At 46.1% G+C, this 25,054-nt stretch overlaps 2 protein-coding genes across 2 annotated transcripts in view; one reads left to right on the top strand and one right to left on the bottom strand.

Moving 5' to 3' along the window:
- The window catches only part of LOC125994851 (protein RRP5 homolog), a 45,839-nt gene extending 28,961 nt beyond the window's left edge, over nt 1-16,878 (bottom strand). Inside the window, exons 1-12 of the mRNA XM_049764379.1 lie at nt 16,805-16,878; nt 12,278-12,390; nt 8,177-8,308; nt 7,390-7,557; nt 6,994-7,155; nt 6,258-6,381; nt 5,759-5,949; nt 4,536-4,643; nt 3,580-3,786; nt 3,302-3,426; nt 3,082-3,142; nt 1,918-2,064 (exon numbers count right to left, since the gene is read on the bottom strand). Of these exons, the coding sequence (XP_049620336.1) occupies nt 1,918-2,064; nt 3,082-3,142; nt 3,302-3,426; nt 3,580-3,786; nt 4,536-4,643; nt 5,759-5,949; nt 6,258-6,381; nt 6,994-7,155; nt 7,390-7,557; nt 8,177-8,308; nt 12,278-12,379 (1,527 nt within the window). The 5' untranslated portion in view covers nt 12,380-12,390; nt 16,805-16,878. The remainder of the gene's footprint in view (nt 1-1,917; nt 2,065-3,081; nt 3,143-3,301; nt 3,427-3,579; nt 3,787-4,535; nt 4,644-5,758; nt 5,950-6,257; nt 6,382-6,993; nt 7,156-7,389; nt 7,558-8,176; nt 8,309-12,277; nt 12,391-16,804) is intronic.
- ATP5MK (ATP synthase membrane subunit k) overlaps nt 1-25,054 on the top strand; it is a 259,560-nt gene that overhangs the window by 233,887 nt on the left and 619 nt on the right. The window contains exons 2-4 of the mRNA XM_049764378.1: nt 17,122-17,161; nt 22,968-23,063; nt 23,146-23,239. Coding sequence (XP_049620335.1) covers nt 22,977-23,063; nt 23,146-23,235 — 177 coding nt within the window. The 5' untranslated portion in view covers nt 17,122-17,161; nt 22,968-22,976 and the 3' untranslated portion in view covers nt 23,236-23,239. The remainder of the gene's footprint in view (nt 1-17,121; nt 17,162-22,967; nt 23,064-23,145; nt 23,240-25,054) is intronic.

Here is a 25,054-nt window from a genome sequence, read left to right as displayed (position 1 = left end):
CTTAGTCTTGGTAAAACCCAGGTTGGGTTTTTCATTGTTTGGTTTGGTTTGGGGGCCATACCTGACAATGCTCAGGGGTTTCTCCTGGCTCTGTGCTTAATAATCACACCAGGCACTCAGGGTGCTGGTATTAGCCAGCTGGTCTACGTGCAAGGCAAATGCCCTACTGATTGTGCTACTGTTCTGGCCCCTAACCTAGTCTGGTTTGGGCAGCTCTATTTAGGCTCCTTTTACTCCTGCTCACCCTTCCAAGTCTCACTTGATCTGCTCAGTCCCTTCCTGTTCAATCCTTAGGAAAAACCACTATTAGACAGAGTTGACCTAAAATAAACCAATCTGACATACCATCACTGTGTCCTTGAACAAAAAAAATTGGTGTTTCTAGAAACTTTCTAGAAACAAATCCGATTTCCCCACTTGAAAATAGATTACTTGGGTACTGGCGAGGTGGCGCTAGAGGTAAGGTGTTTGCCTTGCAAGCACTAGCCAAGGAAGGACCACGTTCGATACCCCGGAGTCCCATATGGTCCCCCAAGCCAGGGGCAATTTCTGAGCGATTAGCCAGGAGTAACCCCTGAGCATCAAACGGGTGTGGCCCGAAAAACCAAAAAAAAAAAAAAAAAATAGATTACTTGAATTTACTTTACACTTGTCTTCAAGATTAAGATAAATAAAGGGAGGGGTCAGAGAGATAGCATGGAGATAGAGCATTTGCCTTGCATGCAGAAGGATGGTGGTTCAAATCCCAGCATCCCATATGGTCCCCCGAGCCTGCCAGGAGCAATTTCTGAGCACAGAGCCAGGAGTAACCCCTGAGCGCTGCCAGGTATGACCCAACCCCCCCCCCAAAAAGTAAATAAAGGGTTGGTTACTGGCTCAGTGCCAGAGAACATGCCTCTTAGGTGTGAGATCCTAGGTTTGAGCCACAGTACCACAAAAGAGGGTTTTTTTGTTTGTTTGCTTGCTTGCTTGCTTGCTTTTGGGCCACATTCAGCAGTATTCAGGGCTTACTCCTCTAGTTCTGTACCAGAAATTACTACTGGAGATGTTCAAGAGAACATATGGATGCCATGCATTGAATTTAGGTCAGCCATGTGCAAGGCAAATGCCCTGTCTGCTGTACTATAACTCCAAAACCCCCCAGATTTAAAAATAAATAAGGGGGGGGCCGGGAAGGTGGCGCTAGAGGTAAGGTGTCTGCCTTGCAAGCGCTAGCATAGGACGGACTTCGGTTCGATCCCCCGGTGTCCCATATGGTCCCCCAAGCCAGGGGCGATTTCTGAGTGCATAGCCAGGAGTAACCCCTGAGCGTCAAACGGGTGTGGCCCAAAAAAATCAAAAAATAAATAAATAAATAAATAAATAAATAAATAAATAAGGGGCTAGAGCGGTGGTGCAAGTGGTAGAGCATTTGCTTTGCACGCACTAACCTAGGACAAACCGCAGTTCGATCCCCCTGCATTCCATATGGTCCCCCAAGCCAGGAGCAATTTCTACGCACACAGCCTGAGCATCACTGGGTGTGGCCCAAAAGGCAAGCAAATAAATAAATAAATAAAACTCTTAAATAACACTTGTCATGTGCCGAGTTAGCAATTAGCACACAAGTTTCCAAGGAGCTGCTGCTGACCTCATCACAGCCACTAAATGGGTCTCCCTTTACTGTACCCTGCCCCACTCCCTTTCTGAGATCTGAACACAGAGAGAAGACACCAAAGTACGTGGCAAAGTCTTCTTTGACAGATTATAAGCTCACCTATGCTACATGATACTCAAAGGCACAAACTGTTCTCTCCAGCACCAGGCACAGCCTGATGGAAATGATTCTTCACATGATTATTTATGAGGAGAAAAGTAAAACCTAAACCATGAAGGCCACTCTAGCCAGACTCCAAAGAAACACTCTAAGAAGCTTACCCGGCACTTGACTTCCTTGCCAGCTTGGTACTTCTTCTCTGGGTTCTTCATCTGGACATCAGCCAGGTGCATGGAAGGCACCAGGCCCTTAATCTGCCTGCTCAACTCCACCAGCACCCCAAATGGCTTTATGGAAAGCACTGTGCCCTGTGCAATAACATGAAAAGTTGCTGTAAAGCTTTAAGAACAAGGCTGGAGATAGTACAGGGGTTCATTCACCCTTTCAACTACATTTTGAGCCCCAGAATCATATCTAGTCCCAGAACACTACCAGGGCTCACTCAAGCATAAAACCAGGAATAGGGGCCGGGCGGTGGCGCTAAAGGTAAGGTGCCTGCCTTTCCTGCGCTAGCCTTGGACGGACGGCGGTTCGATCCCCCGGTGTCCCATATGGTCCCCCAAGCCAGGAGCAACTTCTGAGCACATAGCCAGGAGTAACCCCTGAGCGTTACCGGGTGTGGCCCAAAAACAAAAAAAAAAAAAAAAAAACAAAAAAACCAGGAATAGCCCCTGAGCACCATCAGGTGTGGCCCAAGGCTTTATGACCCACCACACACCGCACACTCACGCACACACGCGACTTTGTAACACACACACACACACATAAAGCTTTGTGCCCCAACACACACAAGGCTTTGTGTCCCAACATACAAATACACACACACACACACACACACACACACAAGGCTTTGTGACCCAATACACACACAAGGCTTTATGACCCAATACACACACACACACACACACACACACACACACACACACCCCTTTTCTCCATCTCAAAATACAACATGCCAATCAATCTTACAAAGCCTTTCCCTACATTAAACTTCTGGACCAAAAGAAGCGATCAGAGCTGGATTCCTAAAGATCCCCCAGGTAGCTAGTGACCTGATGTAATAAACATCAAATTCCAGGATTAAAGACCTCCAACCTCTATACAGCAAGGTGGTGCTGGAGAGAACTTAGCTTGAAACTAATGAACTTAGTTTGAATTTAGCTTGAAACAAGCTACATAAAGCAAGAGAAACAAATTCCAATAATAGGCAGAGGTAAGGAATATGACTTTAAACATAACCAAGAACTAGTAAGCTGGCAAATTAACTTGGGAAGTTAAAGAGCATCAGGGGTTGGGGGAAAATCTAATCTTCACTGTGCACTTACCTTTACCAATGCCCCTGGTTTGATGTCATGATATGTAAGGTACTGTGCCTCAATCACAGATCTAAAACAAACAGAAAATACAGCAGCTTAAATCAATCAGGGCAGAGGCTGCCTAAAATGAAGTTTGCATGACAGAAAAGCCCGTGTAGGGAAGGCCAGGAGAAAGAGCAAGGGTGCTTTGTCTGGGAAGATAACCCCTATACCCCTTAGTCACACTCACGTCCGCAGAGAAAGAAAAGTCAGCTCATCCATTTGGCTATAGTCGATGATCCTACATTTATGCAGGTTTCCTGGCTTGAAGGATTCAGGATTAAAGTCTTTCTTGGAATTGGAGAGATGGTTCAGCTATAAAGTATAAATTATCAAGTCAAACATCCAAAATAACCTTAGTCCAGGGTTTCCAAAAGTAGGAAACTAGTATCAATGTTCACAGCAGGAAGACACGAAGATTCAAAAGTCTCGGTACAGCTCAGACCCATCAAAGCTGAGCACCCTTACCCGGGCATAGGCCAGGGTCCCATCCTTCAGCTTGAAGGTGGCCCCAGCTTTGTGGAAAAAGCCTTGGACAGGCACATCCTCCAGCACAGCTCCCAGGTTCTGGCAAGACAACCGGGGGAGCGGGCGCCCAGGCTGCAGGAAGATGGGGCGCAGGCTGAGCCGCACAGCTCTGGTCCTGGGGTGGACAGCAAGGATACAGGCCCTTACCTGAGTGAGGGAAAGGGCATCATGAGCAGTCAGCACAAAAAAGTAAGGCATTACCCTGAGCTCTTACACACTCTGCTTGTACTCACCAAGTTGGCTTTTCTTGGGGGGGGGGGGGTTTGAGGGGGAGAACACAGTCACCTGTGCTCATGGCTTATTCCTGGCTCTGCACTCAAGGCAAGTGCCCTGCCCACTATGCTATCTCTCAGACATGACTAATTATGGAAACAAGTACCAAAACCAGTACAACTGTGAAGCAAATAGGACATTCCAACAAGTTGCCCCAGAAGCCAATCTCCAGTGAAATAAAGACCTACCCAAGGCCACGACGAGAAATTTCTACCAGGGTCCCCTCAACAACATGAGGCTTATGATGCACATGCAACAGAAACTATGTGAGGCTGTTACTGTGGCTGAGGTTCCTGTGAAACACACCCAACTAGCCATTTCCGGCCTAGAGTGAAAGGACAGGATCAAAATGCCTCACCTCACAACACAAATATGACCACAGGGAGAGGACATTGTGAGAAAGAGACTCATGAGGATGTCATCAGAATTATCACTGGTGGGTTTTTTTTCCACCACCGTTTATACAACCATAGGGATCTCTTGTGGTCTTTCCGAAACACTGGGGACACCCCCACCTCCACTGGCACTCTCATGCACGTGGAGTCCCTGATAGCTCTGAATGACCTGAGACTACACAGCTGACTAGGCACAAGTAGAATCAGGAACAATGTCGTGTATCTTACTGTCTGATTTGAGAAGTATGTCCCAGCTTTCTTGGGATCCAGATGCATAAAGTCAACCAGGCCAGTAAATAACGAGAGGAAGTTTAGTGTAAGGCCAAGTGGAGTCACCTGGAAATAAACAAAGCAAGTTATGAAACTCTCCCAGAAGGACCCAAGAAAGTAAAAGGTGTTGTTCAAACTAAATGCTCAATGGCACATTTGCCATCTTACTTCTGACTCTGTCTCCCTACTGTCCTCCCCCAACCTAGCTTATCCTTCCCATTCTTTTCTCTTCAGAAGGAAGGAAGGGAGGGCACTGTTTATTTACACTGTGTGCATGCATTACTCTGTAACAAGCATTGGAGAACAGCAGTAACAGTGGAGGATAGAAGCAATAATGGAATGAAGTAGTAATGGAGAAGAGCAGCAACAACAGAAATAATAGAGAAGTAACAAGGGAGAAGAGGAATTAACCATGGAGAAGGGAGTAACAATAGCAAGGAAACACAATATTGGAAATAATAGCAACAAGGGGGAAGAGGAGTAACAATGAGAGAAGTAGCAACAACGAAGAAAAGTAGCAATAATGGAGAGTAAAAATGGAGAGAAGAAATTAACAGTGGGGAGAAGGAGCAACAATGAAGAGGAAGGAAAAGTAACAATAAAAAGGAATAGCAACAATGAAAGAAGTAGCAACAACGAAGAAAAGTAACAATGGAGAAGAGTAGTAATAATGGAAGGAATAATAAGGAAGGAGGAGAGTAACAGTAGATATAAACAGTAATAATAAGAGTAAGAATGGGGTGGGGCCAGTGAGATAGCACAGCTGTAGGGTGTTTGCCTTGCATGCAGCTGATCCAGGACAGAAGGTGGCTCAAATCCCAGCAGCCCATATGGTCCCTCATGCCTGCCATGGGGTGGAGTGATTTCTGAGAAGAGCCAGGAATAACCCCTGAGCACCCCCAGGTGTGACCCAAAAACAAACAAACAAACAAAAAAAAAACGAGTAAATATGGAGAGAGGTGACAATTAAGAGGAACAGTAACAATGGATCACTGGATCGGAAGAGTAAGAAAGGAGAGAAGGAACAATGGAGAGGCATAGCAACAATGGAAAGGAGTTATAATAATGGAGGGAAAGAGTAACAATCAAGAGGAGTAACACCATGGAAAAGAGTAACAATGAGTGGTGTAACAACAGGGAGGAGTACAATGTCTAAGGAGGAGCAACAATGACTACAGTACCTTCTGCACCTGTGCTCTGACCACCAGTCCTGGCAGCAGGTTATTAAGGGTCCATTTTTGCTCCTCAGTAGCAAAGGCTGCAGAGACCTCAGCCTGGCCCACACAGAGCCGGACGACTCCTCCATTGCCCTTCACTTCTTCAATGGTGCAGTTCAGGTACTGACCCACCTTCAGATTAACACCTGTGAGACCTAGTCCCAGTCCCCAAAAGAACAAATACATCCATGAGAAGGACTTGGAACGACCACGAGATGACCTGACCATGGCCCATCGGCCCAGTTAACATGGACTAAGCCCCAACTTCCCAATCCATAGGGAACTTGGATATATAAGAGACTTGAGTCTGGGACCTATGCCCCACAAAAATTGAGGCTCCCCAAGAACATAAGCAAGACAGCCACAAGGACCTCAATCCTGGCATTTTATTCACTATATTACCTCCAGGGATAATCCCAAACATAGCTCCTCTTTTCCATATTCTGGCCCTTTCCTCCCTCACCTTTGTTCTTCTGCCGAGTACTTTCCTGGACTTTCTGCAGGGGCAGAAAAGCTCTTGCTCCAGCAATACCAATGTCCACCAGGTATCCATGGTCTTCCAAGCTGGACACTATACCTGAGAGCAGCTGAGGAAAGAGAAAAGACACATAAGGCAAAGGTAAGGGACTCACATCAAAACCTCCACCCCAAAGATGGTGTTCCTACACCCCATTAGCCAACCCTATTCCCACTTTCATCTGCAGCTTCACTGCACGAGAGCAAGAGTTCTCAAACTTATCTGACCAAGCACCCTTTGCAAAAAAGAACCACTCAATGCCCCTAGAAATTTACCATCTAAATGAACAGGAGAGACACCCTTACTACACTCGATGCTACTACCTCTCCCTTTGGATCACTCCAGTACTATCCATTTTGGGAAGGGTGCTGGGTAGCTACGTGAAAGACCTCAATCTAATTCTCCCAGTCTAAAGACATATATGTGGGGTGAATTTCATGCAGCTAAATACCTGCATGCCATTATTTCAAAAGGTAGGAAAGAGTACTACAGAGGGATAAAGCAGATGGCTCTGCAAGGTCAGTCACAGCACCATAAGTAATGAGAAACCCAAATTGTCCTCCCAAGACTCCTACCAATGTCTAACATTCCAAAGTAATCTAAGTCCCTGCTCATGCCAGCTCTTTGTCTTCAGCAAGTGACCTGACTTTTCTGTGCCTACTTCCCAACTGTGAACACATACCATGCCAGGCTTCAGAGCCTCCGCACTGAGCACTTCATTGACTTTTTTTGGGTTCAGAGATAGCTTGATCGTCTTTTTGCCTCTCTCTGTGATGCTCAGACTGCTCACCACACATCGGACCAGCATCCCAGGAGAGAAGAGTTCGGGCAAACCAGACACATCCTGTGTAACACAAACACCAAAGACATGACCCACTCTTCTGGAGCTGAGATTCAAGGTGTCTATCCTTGCTCTGAAGCTTCTGCTCAACACCCCATAAAACCCAAAGCACCCACCAAGACCTGGACTTGTACTTTTGTTTCTTAACACTTAACAAAGTTTCTATTTCACATAAGTTCATTACTTTTTTCTAATGCCACATTCATCCCGGGTCTCTGACTTCAGCAGGTCCCTTACCTTCAGTGGTTCTTCTTGAGCCACCTGCTCACTCAGCTTCTTGGTATAAGCATCGCAGATTTCAGTGACTTGCACAAACCCCTGAAGGCCATTGGGCAGACTAATCACCAGTTCCAATTGTCTAACTTCTTTCACACAACCCAAAATCCGCATCCCTTCACAGAGTGACTAGGAAGGAAAAAGTGTACAATGAAGAAGAGAATTACGACTGGGCAGGTCAGAGGATATAATATCTAGTCCCAATTCTGACATGTGAGAACAACAGGGATTATGTAAATAAGAAAAACACACATTGGGGCCAGAGCAATAACACAGTGGTAGTGTGTTTGCCTTGCAGACTGACGACCCAGGAGGGACCTAGATTCAATTCCCAGCATCCTGGCATCCCATATGGTCCCCTGAGCCTCCCAGGAGAGATTTCTGAACAGAGCCAGGAGTAACCCCTGAGCACCGCCGGGTGTGACCCAAAAATCAAAAACCAAAAAAAAGAAATACGTCAATGTGTATGCCAGGACACTGCTCAAGCATTACACGAATATCCAGACACAGACCTCAATGAGCTGAGTATGTGCAAAGCATGGAGAATGCCCAGGTCCAATCCCTGTACAAGGTCCCCAGTTCCAAGCACAGTTGGGAGTACCCCTCAAACATTAAGCTGGTAATAACCCCTAGCACCATGCCCATTGTGGCCCAAAAATTTAAACATGAGTAAAAAGAAGCAAATCTCATTGATTTGTAATAAATTTGTTCCTAAATGTTGTTTAAACAAAGCCATATTTGAACATACCTCAAAACCCAGGAGTTCAAACTTCTCTTTCACAAGCTTGCTGTTTTCTCTCTTTTCAACTTTCAGCTTCTTCATCTGTGTTGGCCTTTTCTGGTTCTTTTTCCTTTTGGTGGACTCCTCATCCTTAGAAACCTTCAATTTGGGTGAGTGGGGGAAATGAAAAGTAACTCTTCAAGTCACTTCAAGTTCTCTGTCATCTACTTGTTGTCCCTCCACCCTACCACCCTACTTATACTAAATTCCTACTAAAACCCCAACCCTCCCATCTATCACCAATGCTTTCTAGGCTCTGCATGAGTTCCCTGCATGTTCTTAAACTCCACTGCCTCCTCAGTTGACTGAGGAGACCAGGTTCCCAGAATTAAAAGCAATTTGGAACAAAGAGCAGAAGGGGAGGTAAAATCAGAGATCTAAGTTCAACTCCCAATTTCATAACAAGCCATGTCTGTGACTTTATCTGACATAACCATTATTTTGTTTTATTTTGTTTTTGTTTTTCAGCCACACCCGACAATGCTCAGAGGTTATTCCTGATTCTGCACTCAGGAAGCACTCCTGGTGGTGCTCAGGAGACCAAGGTAGATGCCAGGAATCAATCCAAGTTGGTTTTGTGCAAGGCAAGCACCCTACCTAACCCAATAAAATCAATAAAATTAATCCAATAAAACCTTTCTGAGCTTCAGCTTCTCATGGAACAGCAAACTCTATTTCATGTACAATTGAAAAAGTTATACAAAATGTAAGGACATACAATCAAAGTTAGTTCTGTTCCCTCTATATTTGGAGTACATCTGGCAACAGATTAGAAGGCAAATTATGGTGCATGGGTCAAAGATCCCATTAAAATTATAATACTTTCTTGCATACTTTCTCAAATCAACACTGCACAAAATTCCCAAGAATATGCAAGAATCTTACTAAAAACTCAATGTTAAAAAGCCATGCTTCAGGGCCCGGAGAGATAGCACAGTGGCGTTTGCCTTGCAAGCAGCCGATCCAGGACCAAAGGTGGTTGGTTCGAATCCTGGTGTCCCACATGGTTCCCCGTGCCTGCCAGGAACTATTTCTGAGCAGACAGCCAGGAGTAACCCCTGAGCAATGCTGGGTGTGGCCCAACCCCCCCCCCCCAAAAAAAAAAAGCCATGCTTCAGGGGCCGGACAGATAGCAAAGCAGTAGGGTGTTTGCCTTGCAAGTGGCTGACCCAGGACCAACAGTGGTTCGAATCCCGGCATCCCATATGGTCCCCTGTGCCTGCCAGGAGTGATATCTGAGCAGAGAGCCAAAAGTAAATCCTGAGCACTGCCGGGTGTGGCCCAAAAAACAAAAACAAATAAACAAAAAAGCCATGTTTCACAGAGCTGTGTGGAGGAATGAAGTTTTTCAATTTAGTTTTAAAAAGTGGAGTTCTACCAGGGCTTTCCCGGGACACATGCCTGGGCAAAGCCAGCGAGGTGGGTCCCTTGGCGGAGCTTGAAGGTACCCTAGGCTTTCCCCCATTCCCCACTCAGCTCCTTAGGGAGGGTCTGGGTGGGGGCCCTGAACTTCCGACCTCCCAGCTTCTTGAAGCAGTCACTGGTAATCTCTTACCAGTCTATATTTTCAAAACCAGGCAGGGGCTAGTGCCCCCACGCACAAGATACATTAATAGTACTCTCTATCATTGAATTATGTTTTATGTATGCAGAATGTCCATTTTGTACTCTACCCTTTCACACACCCCTACAAAAATCATTTTTTTCTTTAACTCTCTCACCCCCTATCATCATTACTCCACATTTACCCTTTTTAACTTAAGTACTGTAGAGTCCTAAGTCACAGACCAAAGTGGTGCCCTGGATTTAACTCCCCCCAACTATTCCAAAAGGTATAAAAAGGACACGTATGTCTTTTCAGCATTTTATATGTGGCTATAACTCATGCTGAATATTTTCTTATACAGTGATGATTCCTCCCCCCCTTTTTCTTTTATCTTTTCTTCTCTTTGTAAACTGTTCAATAGAGAATTTGGTTAAAGAGTTCCTCAATTTAATGCTTATGTTTGAACCAAGTCATGGGTATTGTTGGATGTGTTCTTACGCTCCCATATACTCTGATATGCCACGTGGCTTTATTTCTTGTTTGCATAGGCACATTAAAATGGGAAAATACTATACATACAAATAAGTTCTTATCTAATAGAGATAAGAACACACAAATTTTGTAGTGCAATGGAACCTTACACCCTGAACATTGACATAAAGACCTGGTACAGGCCTCAGAAGAAGGGGCATTCTCCATCCACCCCTGATCTAGGGAAGACATCTACAAAACATCCAAGGTTATCTATAACATCACCTGGAGGCAATCCTCTACCAGGGAAGACCCTACCACTGCTCTGACATCGGCCTACTCAAAAGAGACTTCCCTTAACACTGAGAAGACTTAACAACAACAATGACCTGCTTACGGGACAGGGTTTTCTGTATTGCCCCTTAATTGTGAGGTGAAACTAGGGGATACTCCATACCAGCCTGACTTCAATGTAGGATGTGCAGATTCCAGGATCTTTAATACAGAAACCTGATGCCAACAATAGAGACTGTGTGAAAAATAAAACTGTATTGGCACTATAGACAATGACTTGGATTGAATAAACTAGTTTGCCAGGAGCATAGAGTTGGTCTTCTGCCAGGAAACTTCAGGGGTAGTGGTCTCCTTGTATTTATTTATTTATTTATTTTGGTTTTGGGGCCACACCCAGCAGTGCTCAGGGGTTACTCCTGGCTGTCTGCTCAGAAATAGCTCCTGGCAGGCACGGGGGACCATATGGGACACCGGGATTCAAACCAACCACTTTTGTTCCTGGATCGGCTGCTTGCAAGGCAAACGCCGCTGTGCTATCTCTCCGGGCCCGGTCTCTTTGTATTTAGACCAAGGCTATTCCTTTCTATGACCCCCATATTTTGGTGGACCTATGCAAACAATATTTGCCACTCTAACACCATTTTTACTGTGCCCTTTTGACTAACCCTTAAAAAAAAACCTCTTAAACTTTTTTTTTTTTTTTTTTTTTTTTTTTTTTGGTTTTTGGGCCACACCCGTTTGACGCTCAGGGGTTACTCCTGGCTATGTGCTCAGAAATCGCCCCTGGCTTGGGGGGACCATATGGGACGCCTGGGGATCGAACCGCGGTCCTTCCTTGGCTAGCGCTTGCAAGGCAGACACCTTACCTCCAGCGCCACCTACCCGGCCCCTCTTAAACTTTTGATGTTAACTTAAACTAATATGTATGTGCATGAATATATAAAAAAATACTATGCCTTCAATGTTAAGGAGTCACATAAATCTCATGGCTTTAGGTTGCTTTGTGTACTGCTAAGAAATGTTATAATGTACTGCAATCTGAGGACTTGTAGACAAAGTAATTGTACATGGGTTCTGCCTTATTTTTCTTAATGTTCTTTGACTGTAAGTTCAATATTTAGGAGTCAGCAAGGGGATTTGTTTTGAGAACTCTGTTTATGGGCGATTGTCCTTCCTCTGTAACTTTACCTTCTCCTCTTTGCATCATTGTTCTCATAATTAAAAATTAAAAAAAATTAAAAAGTGGAGTTCCAAAAGAAATAAATGTAGAAACTAACGCGTCTCAGACAAGGTTCAGGGGACTGAGCAGGGCCAGAGAGACAGTGCACTTGCCTTGCATGTAGCCAACCCAGGTTCAATCCCAGCATCCAATATGATCCCCAATGCTAATCAGGAATGACTCCTGAGCAGAACCAGGAGTAACTCTTGAACATTCCCAAGTGTGGCCCCCCAAAAATATAGAATTATTAAAAAAAAAAATCAAACAAGGTTTAATGTTCAAAAGGACAGTAAAAAGTCAGTGTTCTGGGCCAGAGCGACAGCACAGTGGGAGGGCATTTGCCTTGCATGCGGCTGACCAGAGTTCGATCCTCTGCATCCCATATGGAACACCGAACCTTCCAGGAGTAATTTCTGAGCACAGAGCCAGGAGTAACCCCTGACGGCTAGACTGTCCACACTGCCAGGCTTGACCCCCCCCAAAAAAAACAAAGAAACCAAGTAGCCCATGGATTGTATCAAACAAGCACATGACTTACATTAAATAAGTTGTCTTGTTCCACCAATTGTTGAGGCGCTTTCTCCGATTTGTGGTTCTTTCTCGAACCCCCTCGGGGGAAACTTTCTTCTGCAGTAGCCATATTTAGGTCTCCTAAAAACACAAAGAGCAACAGGGAGATGTAGTCTCCTATCAGAATCCAAAAAGTTGAGGTTTTTTTTTTTGTTTGTTTGGCTTCGTTTTTGTTTTTTTTTGGGGGGGGGTCACACCCGGCAGCACTCAGGGGACCATATGGGATGCCGGGATTCAAACCACCGACCTTCTGCATGCAAGACAAATGCCTTATCTCCATGCTATCTCTCCGGCCCCAAGTTGTTTGTAATAGGAAAGAGAGAGCCAGCTGGAGAGATAGCACAGGGGTGTTTGCCTTGCAAGCAGCCGATCCAGGACCAAAGGTGGTTGGTTCGAATCCCGGTGTCCCATATGGTCCCCCGTGCCTGCCAGGAGCTATTTCTGACCAGACAGCCAGGAATAACCACTGAGCACCGTGGCCCAAACATCAAAAAAAAAAAAAAAAAAAAAAAAAGGAAAGAGAGAGCCTTCCAGGAACAGCAGACTACAGTAACAACAGTATGATAGTTGGTGTGCCCCAAACAATCTACTCCTTCAAAACCACAAGCCTACATGCTTCCCTCCAGTGAAAAAAGTTCTAGATCAGAGAACAAAGCATCTAATGTAGCAATTACTACCTACAAAATATTTTTGTTTTTTATTTATTTATTTATTTATTTATTTATTTATTTTGGTTTTTTGGGCCACACCCGGCGTTGCTCAGGGGTTACTCCTGGTTCTCTGCTCAGAAATAGCTCCTGGCAGGCATGGGGGACCATATGGGACACCGGGATTCGAACCAACCACCTTTGGTCCTGGATCGGCTGCTTGCAAGGCAAACACCGCTGTGCTATCTCTCCGGGCCCTGTTTTTTATTTTTATCTTTTTTTTTTGTGGGGGTGGCTAAATCCAGCAGGAGTGACTCCTAGGTCTGCATTCAGAAATCATTCCTGGCAAACTCAGGGGACCATAAGGGATGCCAGGGATGAAACCTGAGTCAGTCCCAGGTCAGCCACGTGAAAGGTGCTACCAGCTGTGCTATCACTCCAAACCCAGTTTTCTTGTTTATCAATGTGGTTCTTAGAATTGAAACCAAGTCCTCCACTACCATTTAGTCACGTTCCCAGCCCAACATCTACACTTTAACAAAAAAACTATGCAAACAACTTAAAAAGTACAAATCAGATTACAAATCATCAAGAGAGCTAAGAAGTGATGATGCTTCAGTAAAAGAGAAAGCTTCCTAAAGATGCTTTTTTTCTTTTAATAATATCTTTATTTAAACATGTGTTAAAGATGCTTTTGAGCTGAATTGTTAAAGGAAGAATGATGTATGGGGCCGGAGAGGTGGCGCTAGAGGTAAGGTGTCTGCCTTGCAAGCTCTAGCCAAGGAAGGATCACGGTTCGATCCCCAGCGTCCCATATGGTCCCCCCAAGCCAGGGTCAATTTCTGAGCACTTAGCCAGGAGTAACCCCTGAGCATCAAACGGGTGTGGCCCCAAAAAAAAAAAAAAAGAAAGAACGAATGTACTACCAACAATTTTTAAAAAGAGCACAGCATGGAGCCAGAGAGATAATATTTGCATTGCATGCAGGACAGTGGTTCGAATCCCGATGTACCATACAGTCCCCTGAGTGATTTCTTAGTGTAGAGCCAGGAGTAACCCCTGAATGCTGCCGGGTGTGATCCAAAACAAACAAACAAACAAAAAAGCACAACAATAGTACAGTGGGTAGAAGGAGGCTTGCCTTACATGCAGCTGACCCAGGTTTGATCCCCAGCCTCTGATATGGTGCCCTGAGCACCAAAAGGAGTGATTCCTGAGTGCAGAGCCAGAAATAACTCCCCCCATTTTTTTGGTTTTTGGATCACACCCAGTGACGCTCAGGGATTACACCTGGCTCTGCGCTCAGAAGTTGCCCATGATAGGCTCTCGAGACCATATGGGATGCCGAGAATCAAACCAAGGTCCATTCAGGTTGGCTCCGTGCAAGGCAAACACCCTAGTGCATTGCTATATCTCTAGCCCCCAGGAATAACCCTTGAGCATCACCAGGTATGTCCCAAAACAAACAAACAAAAAAATAGCCCAAGGAAAGTTTATTACTTCAATAAGTACCAGCAACATTTGGGGGGGGTCACACCTAGCAGTGCTCAGAGGTTACTACTGCCCTACACTCAGAAATCACCCCTGGCAGGCACGGGGGACCATACTATTTCTGGCTATGAGCTCAGAAATCGCGCCTAGCTTGGGAGACCATACGGGATGCTGGGATTCGAACCACCGTCCTTCTGCATGCAAGGCAAACACCTTACCCCCATGCTATCTCTCCAGCCCCAAGCACCAGCAACTTTTAAACACTGCTCATAAAAACGTTTTTGGGAGGCCAGCGTGGTGGCGCTAGAGGTAAGGTGCCTGCCTTGCCTGCGCTAGCCTAGGACAGACCTAGGTTCGATCCCCCGGCGTCCCATATGGTCCCCCAAGCTAGGCGCGATTTCTGAGCTCATAGCCAGAGTAACCCCTGAGCGTCATCGAGTGTGGCCCAAAAACAAAAACAAAAAAAAGTTTTTTGAATGGGCCCAGAGAAAATATAAGATCCCCAGGACTGCATATGGTTCCCCAAGAACCACCAGGAGTGACCCCTGAACACAGAACAATTCCTGAGCATCCCTGTGCCTTCCTCCACCTCTCCAAAAAGCCTTTTCTCTTCCTCTAGGAATTACAGAGCTAGAGTACAAAATAGTATCTAGGAATTAAAATTGAAAAAGATAGGTTAGGGGCCAGAGAGATAAGATAGCACAGCTATCTTAGGGTGTTTGCCTTGCAAGCAGTAGACCCAGGACCAAGATGGTTTGGATCCCCGCATCCCATATGGTCCCCTGAGCCTGCCCGGAGCGATTTCTGAGTACAGAGCCAGGAGTAACCCTTGAGCAATACCGGGTGTGACCCAAAAAACCAAAAAGAAAAAGGAAAGAAAAAAAAGAAAGAAAGAAAAATATAGGTTAGACAGTTTTGTGAAAGATACTGATTAAATGAGTAGATCTTTTGCATCAAGTTATGGAAACTGGAGAGATATACTACAGCGGGTAGGGCACTTGCCTTGTAGGCTGCAGGCATGTTTGTTCCCAAAGCACAGCAAGGAGTGATCCCTGAGCACAGAGCCAAGCCTAAAGCCCTGAGCAGAACTGGTGAGGCACCAAAGACAAAACAAAAATAAAACTCAATTCATGAACATGCACAGCAGGACACAAATAAGACAGGAAAAGACAGGAATGAAGCAAGTTGTTAAGGGTGAAATGGAGTCCAGAGAGAAACCAGAACCAGAACTAGATAGAATCAAAGATAAAGATGGGTTGAATATGAGAGACACTAGAAGTCACAAAGGTTTGTAGCTGTGACAGAAATGACAAGGGTGAAGGAGCCAAGAGTTCATTCTAATCAGGAATGGGTGTATTCCAAATACAGAAAGTGCGATGGGTCTAATCCAGCGCTTCTCAAATAGTGGGGTGCAAGGTTCCGTGCAAGGTTGCCTTGCAAGCAGCCGATCCAGGACCAGAGGTGGTTGGTTCGAATCCCGGTGTCCCATATGGTCCCCCGTGCCTGCCAGGAGCTATTTCTGAGCAGACAGCCAGGAGTAACCCCTGAGCACCGCTGGGTGTGACCCAAAAATCAAAACAAACAAACAAACAAACAAAAAGGGGTGGGTTTGACCTCGGCAAACACTGTCAGAACAAGCTAAGTCCTGTGTTTAAGTCTCTGTATGTCTCTGGAGCTGAGAGTCGCTGTGTCCTGCTTCAAACCCCGCTTCGAAAAGCTATGCATTGCAAGACAGGCTCGTTGTAGCCATTAATCCAAACATCACCTCTGATTAAAAAATCAGCTCAAATTATTTTATATATTTTTGTTTTGCAGGTTAAAGCTGTCTTAAATAAAGATACTTACAGTCGCGCGGGGGGCGCGAAAAATATTTTCTTCTTCCTAGGGGGGCATGACAGAAAATAATTGAGAAGCACTGGTCTAATCTGTTGGGAATAGGACTTTTTTGTTTTTGCTTGTTTGGTTGGTTTTTGGGTCACACCCGGCAGCGCTCAATTAGGGGTTCCTCCTGGCTCTATGCTCAGAAATGGCTCTGGCAGGCTCGGGGGGTGGGGGGGGACATGGGATGTCGGGATTCGAACCCCCGTCGTTCTGCATGCAAGGCAAACGCCCTCCCTCCGTGATATCTCTCCGGCCCCTAGGGATTGAGACTTTTAAACTCATTTTTCACCGGGGTAGACGGAAGCGACGGCTTCCATCCAAGCACCGGATTCTGGGGACAGAACGCGGGGTCAGCAGCCGGGGTCGCCTTCTCTACAGCAATCAACTGCTCACCCGGACAGCGGACAGACACCTCCTCTGCAGACAGACCTGTAAGCCACGACATTTCCCCACTGCTTTGCTTCGCCCTCACTCACCGGCTCCGCGACTCCTTCCCACAGGAGAGCGCAGCGGCCCAGCCCGGAAACACGCGGAATCGACCGGCTAGGAGCCTGGGACGGGCACTTCCGGTTCGAGGAGGGAAGGCGGGCTCAAAGCCCTAGCAACTTTCGCTCCAACGCAGGCTCCTATTGGACCAGGATGGGGAAGGCGGGGTGAGATTTACATAACGGAAGTGGGTGGGCGGGCCTCGAGTCATTGGCCAATCGTCGCGGGGCAGTGAGGCTGCGGCCCATTGAAGGCGCGCGAAGCTTCCAGCCACTTCCGGCCAGAGCCTGCGGAGGTGAGGGAGCAGCTTTGAAGGACGCGACTGCGGGGCTCTGCAGCTTGGCCAGGTGAGTGGAGCGGGGAAGCGAGACTCGGACCTCGTTCCTCCGCTTTGGGTACCCGGATGAGAACCTGACTGGGAACGCCCTGGGGAGGTTTCGGCCTTGTGGACGGACTGGAGCGACGGAGAAGACGAAGCAGTCGAAGACCACTCGGGCCTAGGCGCTGGAGTCGGCCAAAGCGTCGCCTAGAAAGCGTCGCTCCCGGTTGGGGCCGGGCAGGCGGCACGGAGGAAGGGCGTTTGCCTTGCTTGCACGCAGGAGGACGGCGGTTCGAATCCCACAAGGCATCCATCCCATAGGTTCCCCGGCCTGCCAGGGGCGATTTCTGAGCGCAGAGCCAGGAGGAACCCCTCATGGAGCGCTGCCGGGAGTGACCCCAAAACCAAACACAATCAATACAAGCGTCGCCCGAGAAGGGGAGGGCCTGTGATGGCGTCTGAGAGGCGCCGGGAAGGCCCGAGAAGGAGGGCTCTGCCTCCCGCCAAGGTCACCCCGGACGTGGCTGCTTTTCTGGCTTTGGGGGCCACACCTCGTGCTGCTCCGGGGAACCCTGGCTGTGCGCTCAGAAGTCTCTCCTGCTTGGGGGGCCCTCTGGGACGCCGGGGATCGGACCCAGGTCCGTCCTAGGCTAGCGCAGACGTCTTACCGCCGCTCCGGCCCGAGGATCCGGACCTCTGACCCCGCTCGACCGAACCACCTCGTCTCCTCGTCTCCGTGGCGCCGAGCGAGGCTGGCCGGGACGGCGGGCGGGTCCGATTTCCTTCCGCGCCCAGCCAGGAAGGGCCTTCTCGGCCGGGGTAGCCAGCGGCCCTCCCGATCTCTGCCCCCCACCCCAGCCGCGGAATCGGGAAGCTGAAAGGAGTGCGGGGACCAGGCCGCTCTTGGGTCCTTTCTCAAATGCCCTTTGCGCACCTGAAGGCTAGAGCAGCGTGGACCATTCGGTGCTTTTATTAGAGGTTCACTGCATAATGCGGGGCTCAAGCGAACTCCCCCCAGCCCAGCCCCGGCCGTGCACCGAAGAGTTCGCTAGAAATTCCCTCCTTGGTTGGGGCCGGAGAGATAGCCTGGAGGGAGGTTTGCCTTGCGTGCAGAAGGACGATGGTTCCAATCCCGGCATCCCATGTGGTCCCCTGAGCGCTGCCGGGTGTGACCCAAAAACCAAAAAGAAAAAGAAAAATTCTCTCTGTTGATAAGCTTTTGATCCAGTTAATCCGCTTTTGTACTAGAATGGAAGGGTTCCTGCCTGATTGGCTACAGCCCGTCCCCAATGTTCAGTTTGCCGAAGGTTGCAGACAACGTCCCAGACTGTTCTTTATTATGGCCTCCCTGCAGATCGAATCTTGAATATCACAAACATCAGCCTTCAGTGTTGTATAGAGGCTGTAGTGGGTTGTTTTTGGTTTTTGTTTTGGTTTTTGGGCCACACCCGGCGGTGCTCAGGAGTTACTCCTGGCTGTCTGCTCAGAAATAGCTCCTGGCAGGCACGGGGGACATCAGTTCAAATCCCGGCATCCCATATGGTCCCCCGTGCCTGCCAGGAGTAACCCCTGAGCACTGCCGGGTGTGACCCAAAAACCACACACACAACAAAAGTTGTTCATGATTAAGTTACTGTCATACAATGTGTAACAACCTTCACCAGTGTGCATTTCCCACCACCAATGTCAACAGTTCCCTCTCAACATCCCTGATGCCCTCTTCCCTCCTGCCCACCATTCCCCGGAGGCATTGTTTCTCTGGCGCTCTTTCCCTCCCTTCCTTTCTCCCTCCTTCTCTCTCACCATCCCTCCCCTCTTTTGTGACTGTGGTTTGTACTACTGCAAATGAAGGAGTGCCATGAATGCCCTTTCCATATTAGACCTCTACTCCAATTGCACTCTCCACTCTTTGTAGCAAGCTACCTATCATGGAGTGGTCCTCCTAATTTTCCTCTCAATATTTTGTCTCTGCATATCATCCCCACACTGCCTTTTATTTTCCTTATATCCCAGCAATGAGTGAAATTATTCTATCTCTCTCTCCCTCCAGTTCATTTTGCTCAGCATAATACTATGTATAAGCAAATTTCATGACTTCATTTTTTTTTCTAACAGCTGCATAATATTTTACCATATAGATGTACCACAGTTTCTTTAGCCATTCATCTCTTGTCAGGTACCTGGGTTGCTTCCAGATTCTGTCTATTGTAAATAGTGCTGTGATGAATATAGGAGTACTGTGGTCATTTTTATATTGTGTTTTTGTGTTCTTATTGTATATCCCTAGAAGTACTATTGCTGGATCATAAGAAAGCTCAGTTTCCTTTTGGTTTTTTTTTTTTTTTTTTTTTTTTTTTTTTTTTTTTGTGGGTCACACCCAGCTTTGCTCAGGGGTGTGCTCAGAAATTGCCCCTGGCAGGCTCAGGGGACCATGTGGGATGCTGGGAATCATATTGAAGTCCATCCAGGGTTGGTCGTGTGCAAGGCAAACACCCTACTGCTGTGCTATCCCTCTGGCCCAATTTCCAGTTTTTTAGGAATATCTATATTTTCCAGAAAGGCTGGAAAATTCACCCAGCAGTGAATGAGAGTTCCTTTCTTCCCACATCCACACCAGCATTGGTTGTTCTTGTTTTTTGTGATATGTGCCATTTTCTGTGGTGTGAGATGGTACCTTATTGTTTTGGTTTGCATCTCCCTGTAGAGCATTTTTTTCATGGGCCTTTTGGCCATCTGTATTTCTTCTTTGAAGAAATGTCTGGTCATTTCTTCTCCCCATTTTTTGATCGATTAGTTGTTTTTTTCTTTTTCAGTTCTGTCAGTACCTTATATATCTTAGATATTAGCCCTTTATCAGAGGATATTAGGTGAATAGATTCTCCTCTTTAGTAGTTAGCCTTTGTATCCTAGTTACTGTTATCCTATGAAGTGCAGAAGCTTCTCAGTTTAATATATTTTGTTTGTTTGGTTTTGTTTTTTTGGGGGGCCACACCCAGCGTTGCTCAGGGGTTACTCTTGGCTGTCTGCTCAGAAATAGCTCCTGGCAGGCACGGGGGACCATATGGGACACCAGGATTCAAACCAACCACCTTTGGTCCTGGATCGGCTGCTTGCAAGGCAAACACCCCTGTGCTATCTCTCCGGGCCCTCAGTTTAATGTAACCCAATTTGTTTATCTCTGCTTGGAAGTGATTTTTTTTTTATTATTTTTTTTACAATTTAGGTAATATAGTTACAATAGTGTTACTTTATTAATATACAAAATTAATGCATGCTCCATACCTTCAACCAATGCCTTATGTAAACAGGAAGAAATTTAAAATCCCTTAATATTATTTCAGTTAGATGTCACATCCTTCTAGAAAATTATGTTGCATATATAGTGGGGTTACTGGTTTGTCATTTGACAGTTAAACCTTGTTTACTATACTTGTTTTTCGCCAAGAAACCTACTTGATACAAGAATCAAAAGTTCCGCTATGACAATGAATGGAAAACAAAGTATACTTTTAGTGAAATGGAATTGTTTCATGCAAAAGCAGCACCATTATTTCTTTCTTGGAGATTTAGACTGGAAAAGCCAAGATCTCTGAGGAGACAACCCACCCTCCCTACCCCCCCCCAAAGAATTGAGTGAAAATTCCCTTCTTTTTTGTTTGTTTTGGCTTTTGGGACTGGTCAGGGCTTATTTTTGGTGCTGGGAGGGGTTGAAGGGACTATTTGCCATGCTGGCATTATACCAGGGTCAGCAAAGTATTATAATTTTCTGGGGCCAGAGTGGTAGCACAGTGGTAGGTCATTTGCCTTGCACACGGCTGACGGCATCCCATATGGTCCTCTGAACCTGTGATTTCTGAGTGCAGAGCCAGGAATAACCCCTGAGCTCCGGGTGTGGCCCAAAAAAAGAGTGTATGGATTGGAGCAAAAGAGATTCCCCCTTACAAAGTGGGTTGCCTACAGTCCACTGGGAAAAGTTTAGTCTAAGAAAATCACAGATCCGGGGCCGGGCGGTGGCGCTAGAGGTAAGGTGCCTGCCTTGCCTGTGCTAGCCTAGGACGGATCGCGGTTCGATCCCCCGGCGTCCCATATGGTCCCCCAAGCCAGGAGCAACTTCTGAGTGCATAGCCAGGAGTAACCCCTGAGTGTCACCGGGTGTGGCCCAAAAACCAAAAAAAAAAAAAAAATGGGCCGGCAAGGTGGCTCTAGAGGTAAGGTGTCTGCCTTGCAAGTGCTAGCCAAGGAAGGATAGCAGTTCGATCCCCCGGCGTCCCATATGGTCCCCCCAAGCCAGGGGCAATTTCTGAGCTCTTAGCCAGGAGTAACCCCTAAGCATCAAATGGGTGTGGCCCAAAAAACAAAAAAAAAAAAAAGAAAAAGAAAATCACAGATCCAAGATTGCTCGGACTCTGTGCTCAGATATCACTCCTGGCAGGCTCAGTGGACCAGATGGGTTGTTGGGGATCGTATCAGGGTCTGTACCAAGTTATCCAAATGCAAGTTAAATGTCCTAACATTGCTGTGCTATCACTCCGGCCCCTCTATTCTGGAAACTTTAAGGGTGGAGTCCACACATAGTGGTGCTCAGGGCCCTTCCATAGGCACTACAGTGTTCAAGGGTTTTGAACTAGGGATAAATGCATACAAGACAAGCCTTTTGTACTCATATAGGCCCCTGTGGTGCTCAGGGCTTACTCCTAACTCTGATCAGATCATGGGCCCAGTGGACTATATGGGGATCAAATCTGGGTTGTTCAAGGCAAGCAAGCACCCCTCAGAAGAATTAATTTCAGGAAAACAAATGCAAGACAAAATGGTATTGTATACTTGCTTTCAAATTTGTTAGATAATTACAAAATTGCATTTTACTGAAGTTGTACCAGTATATACGCCAGAAAACAGGGAATACCATTTTCTCACATTCTTACTACCTCTTCTTCAATTTTGTCTTTGTTTTATTATCAGTTATGGGAAGGGAACCATGCAATGTTCCCTGGGGTCGGCCACATGTGAGTCAAGTGCTCTACCCACTCACTGTAGAGGTCGGGATACTGTGATTCCAGTTATCAGACTTTTAACTGGTCTTCAAACTGATTAATTTCCTGTACTGGGATATAGATACTGGGAGTAGAAAACAGACATTGCTAATCAGAAAGTAAGCTTAAAAGACTGTTTTCCTTCTGAGTGCTTAAACTTCTGTTCTGGAATAATGTGTACTAATAGTCCGATTAAAGGCCTTCCAAAACTTTGCCTTCTTTGTTTTTGGGAGATACCCAGCAATGAATGCTCAGGAACCAAAAGGGGTTCAAGGAATTGACCACATACAAGGCTTGTGCCCTACCTATACTTTACAGATATCATGAGGGGTTTCTTTTATTTGGTTGATTTTGGGAGGAGAGGGCACACCCAGCAATGCTCTATTTACTCTTTGCTCTGCACTTAGGAATCATTCCTGGCAATGCTTAGAGAACCATATTGGTTTTTGGTTTTTGGGTCACACCAAGAGGTGCTCAGGGGTTACTCCTGGCTGTCTGCTCAGAAATAGCTCCTGGCAGGCACAGGGGACCATATGGGACACCGGGATTCGAACCAACCACCTTTGGTCCTGGATCGGCTGCTTGCAAGGCAAACACTGCTGTGCTATCTCTCCGGGCCCAGAGAACCATATTGGTATGTCAGGGATTGAACCCAACCCAGGTTGAGTGCTTGCAAAGCAAGTGGCCTATCCACCCTGTATTATTGCTCTAGTCCCATGACAGATTTTCTTTAACTAAATGAATTTTCTTGTAGCATGTATCCACACCAACTTGTTTCTTTTTTTTTTTTCCTAGTTTAAGGTTGCGAACATGGCAGGTCCAGAGGCTGATGCCCAATTCCAGTTCACTGGTATTAAAAAATACTTCAACTCTTATACTATGACAGGTAGAATGAATGTAAGTATTAATGCTGCCTATATTTTATTACAATATTGATGTGGGTAAAACTCTTTGTTTACTTCTTCCTTTTGTTTTCCAGTGTGTGCTGGCCACATATGGAGGAATTGCTTTGTTGGTCTTGTACTTCAAGTTAAAGTCTAAAAAAACCCCAGCTGTGAAGGCAACATAAAATGGTAAGGAGTGAAAATTTTTTTTGTTTGTTTTTCTGGGCCACACCCGTTTGATGCTCAGGGGTTACTCCTGGCTAAGCGCTCAGAAATTGCCCCTGGCTTTGGGGGGACCATATGGGATGCGGGGGGGGGGGGGGGGGGGGGGGAATTGAACTGCAGTCCCTTGCAAGGCAGACACTTTATCTCTAGCGCCACCTCTCTGGCCCCAAGGAGTGACATTTTAAAGCTTTAACTTAGCCTCTTTCACTTTGTTTTTATTTTGAGGCTACTGTGTTGGGACTATATGGGATGCCTGGGATCTACTTCTGGTCGAGGGCAAGGCAAATAAAATACCCTTAACTACTGTACTATCTCTCTGGCCCCCAGTTTAGCTATATTTATATTTTACTCTCCTGCCACACTATAAAATTGTCATTATGCAAAATCCATTACATAACTCCTAGGGGGGAAAATGAAATATTGTTTCTAGTCCATCACCCTGAAAATGTTAGTAATTTGTGTTAGCCTTTTTTTTTCCAGTAGCCATGGGAATGTTTACATTTCTGTCCCCTATAATGAATATGTACATATTCATGGATACATGATTTATTTTACAGAAGAAATATTATCCTTTTTTAAAAAAAAATAAGTAACATTATGCTTTCGAGCATTTTTTTTTTTTTTTTTGGTTTTTGGGCCACACCCGGTAATGCTTAGGGGTTACTCCTGGCTATGTGTTCAGAAGTTGCTCCTGGCTTGGGGGACCATATGGGACACCGGGGGATCGAACTGCGGTCCGTCCAAGGCTAGCGCAGGCAAGGCAGGCACCTTACCTTTAGCGCCACCGCCCGGCCCCGCTTTCGAGCATTTATCATCTTGATCTGTGATCTTTTTTTTTTCTTTTTTTTTGGTTTTTGGTTTTTGGGTCACACCAGGCAGTGCTCAGGGGTTATTCCTGGCTCCAGACTCAGAAATTGCTCCTGGCAGGCACGGGGGACCATATGGGACGCCGGGATTCGAACCGATGACCTCCTGCATGAAAGGCAAACGCTTTACCTCCATGCTATCTCTCCGGCCCCTTTTTTTTTTTTTTTTTTTTGATCTTTTTTTGTTGTTGTTTTTGGGCCACACCCGGTGATGCTCAGGGGTTACTCCTGGCTATGCGCTCAAGTCGCTCCTGGCTTGGGGGACCATATGGGACACCAGGGGATCGAACCGCGGTGCAGGCAAGGCAGGCACCTTACCTCTAGCGCCACCACCCGGCCCGATCTGTGATTTTCTTAAAGTTTTCCCAGTGGATTGTAGGGCAACCCACTTTGTAAGGGACATCCCTTTTACCCCATTAGTGTATGGATTTTTTTCTGAAGTTTGCTCATTTGCTGACTAAAATGTTTTCCTTATTTAATAATTGGGTCTTTTTCTTTGACATATTTACCAACCAACCTGCTGCAGGTACATCTTGTTTGCTTGTTTGTCTTCTTTTCCCCCCTGTATCAGGGATAAACCCAGGTCATGCTATTGAAAGGCACATGTTCTAGCAGAGACATATTATGCCCTAATTTTAATGCTTACATAAGTAATTATCTTAGTAGTATCTTTTTGTTCAGTGTTATGCCAATATGTACCCTTCTGTTGACTGTAGACTTGTAGTAGAAACCACAGCCCAGATCTGCATCTTGTAACTCCTTTACAGAGACAAATATTTCCTATATTTAAAAGCTTTTCAAATCCCAGAACTATTAGGGGATCTCCATATCCCAGAATGTAATAGCCCATTCCAAACAGGCTGCATGTTAGTAAATAGCTTTTGGATTTAAAAATGGAGAAATTGGGGCTGGG

Source organism: Suncus etruscus, chromosome 17, assembly GCF_024139225.1.
Source record: "Suncus etruscus isolate mSunEtr1 chromosome 17, mSunEtr1.pri.cur, whole genome shotgun sequence".
Lineage (NCBI taxonomy): Eukaryota > Metazoa > Chordata > Mammalia > Eulipotyphla > Soricidae > Suncus > Suncus etruscus.
Note: the sequence above shows the minus strand (reverse complement) of the source record. Positions and strands in the feature narration are given on the sequence as shown.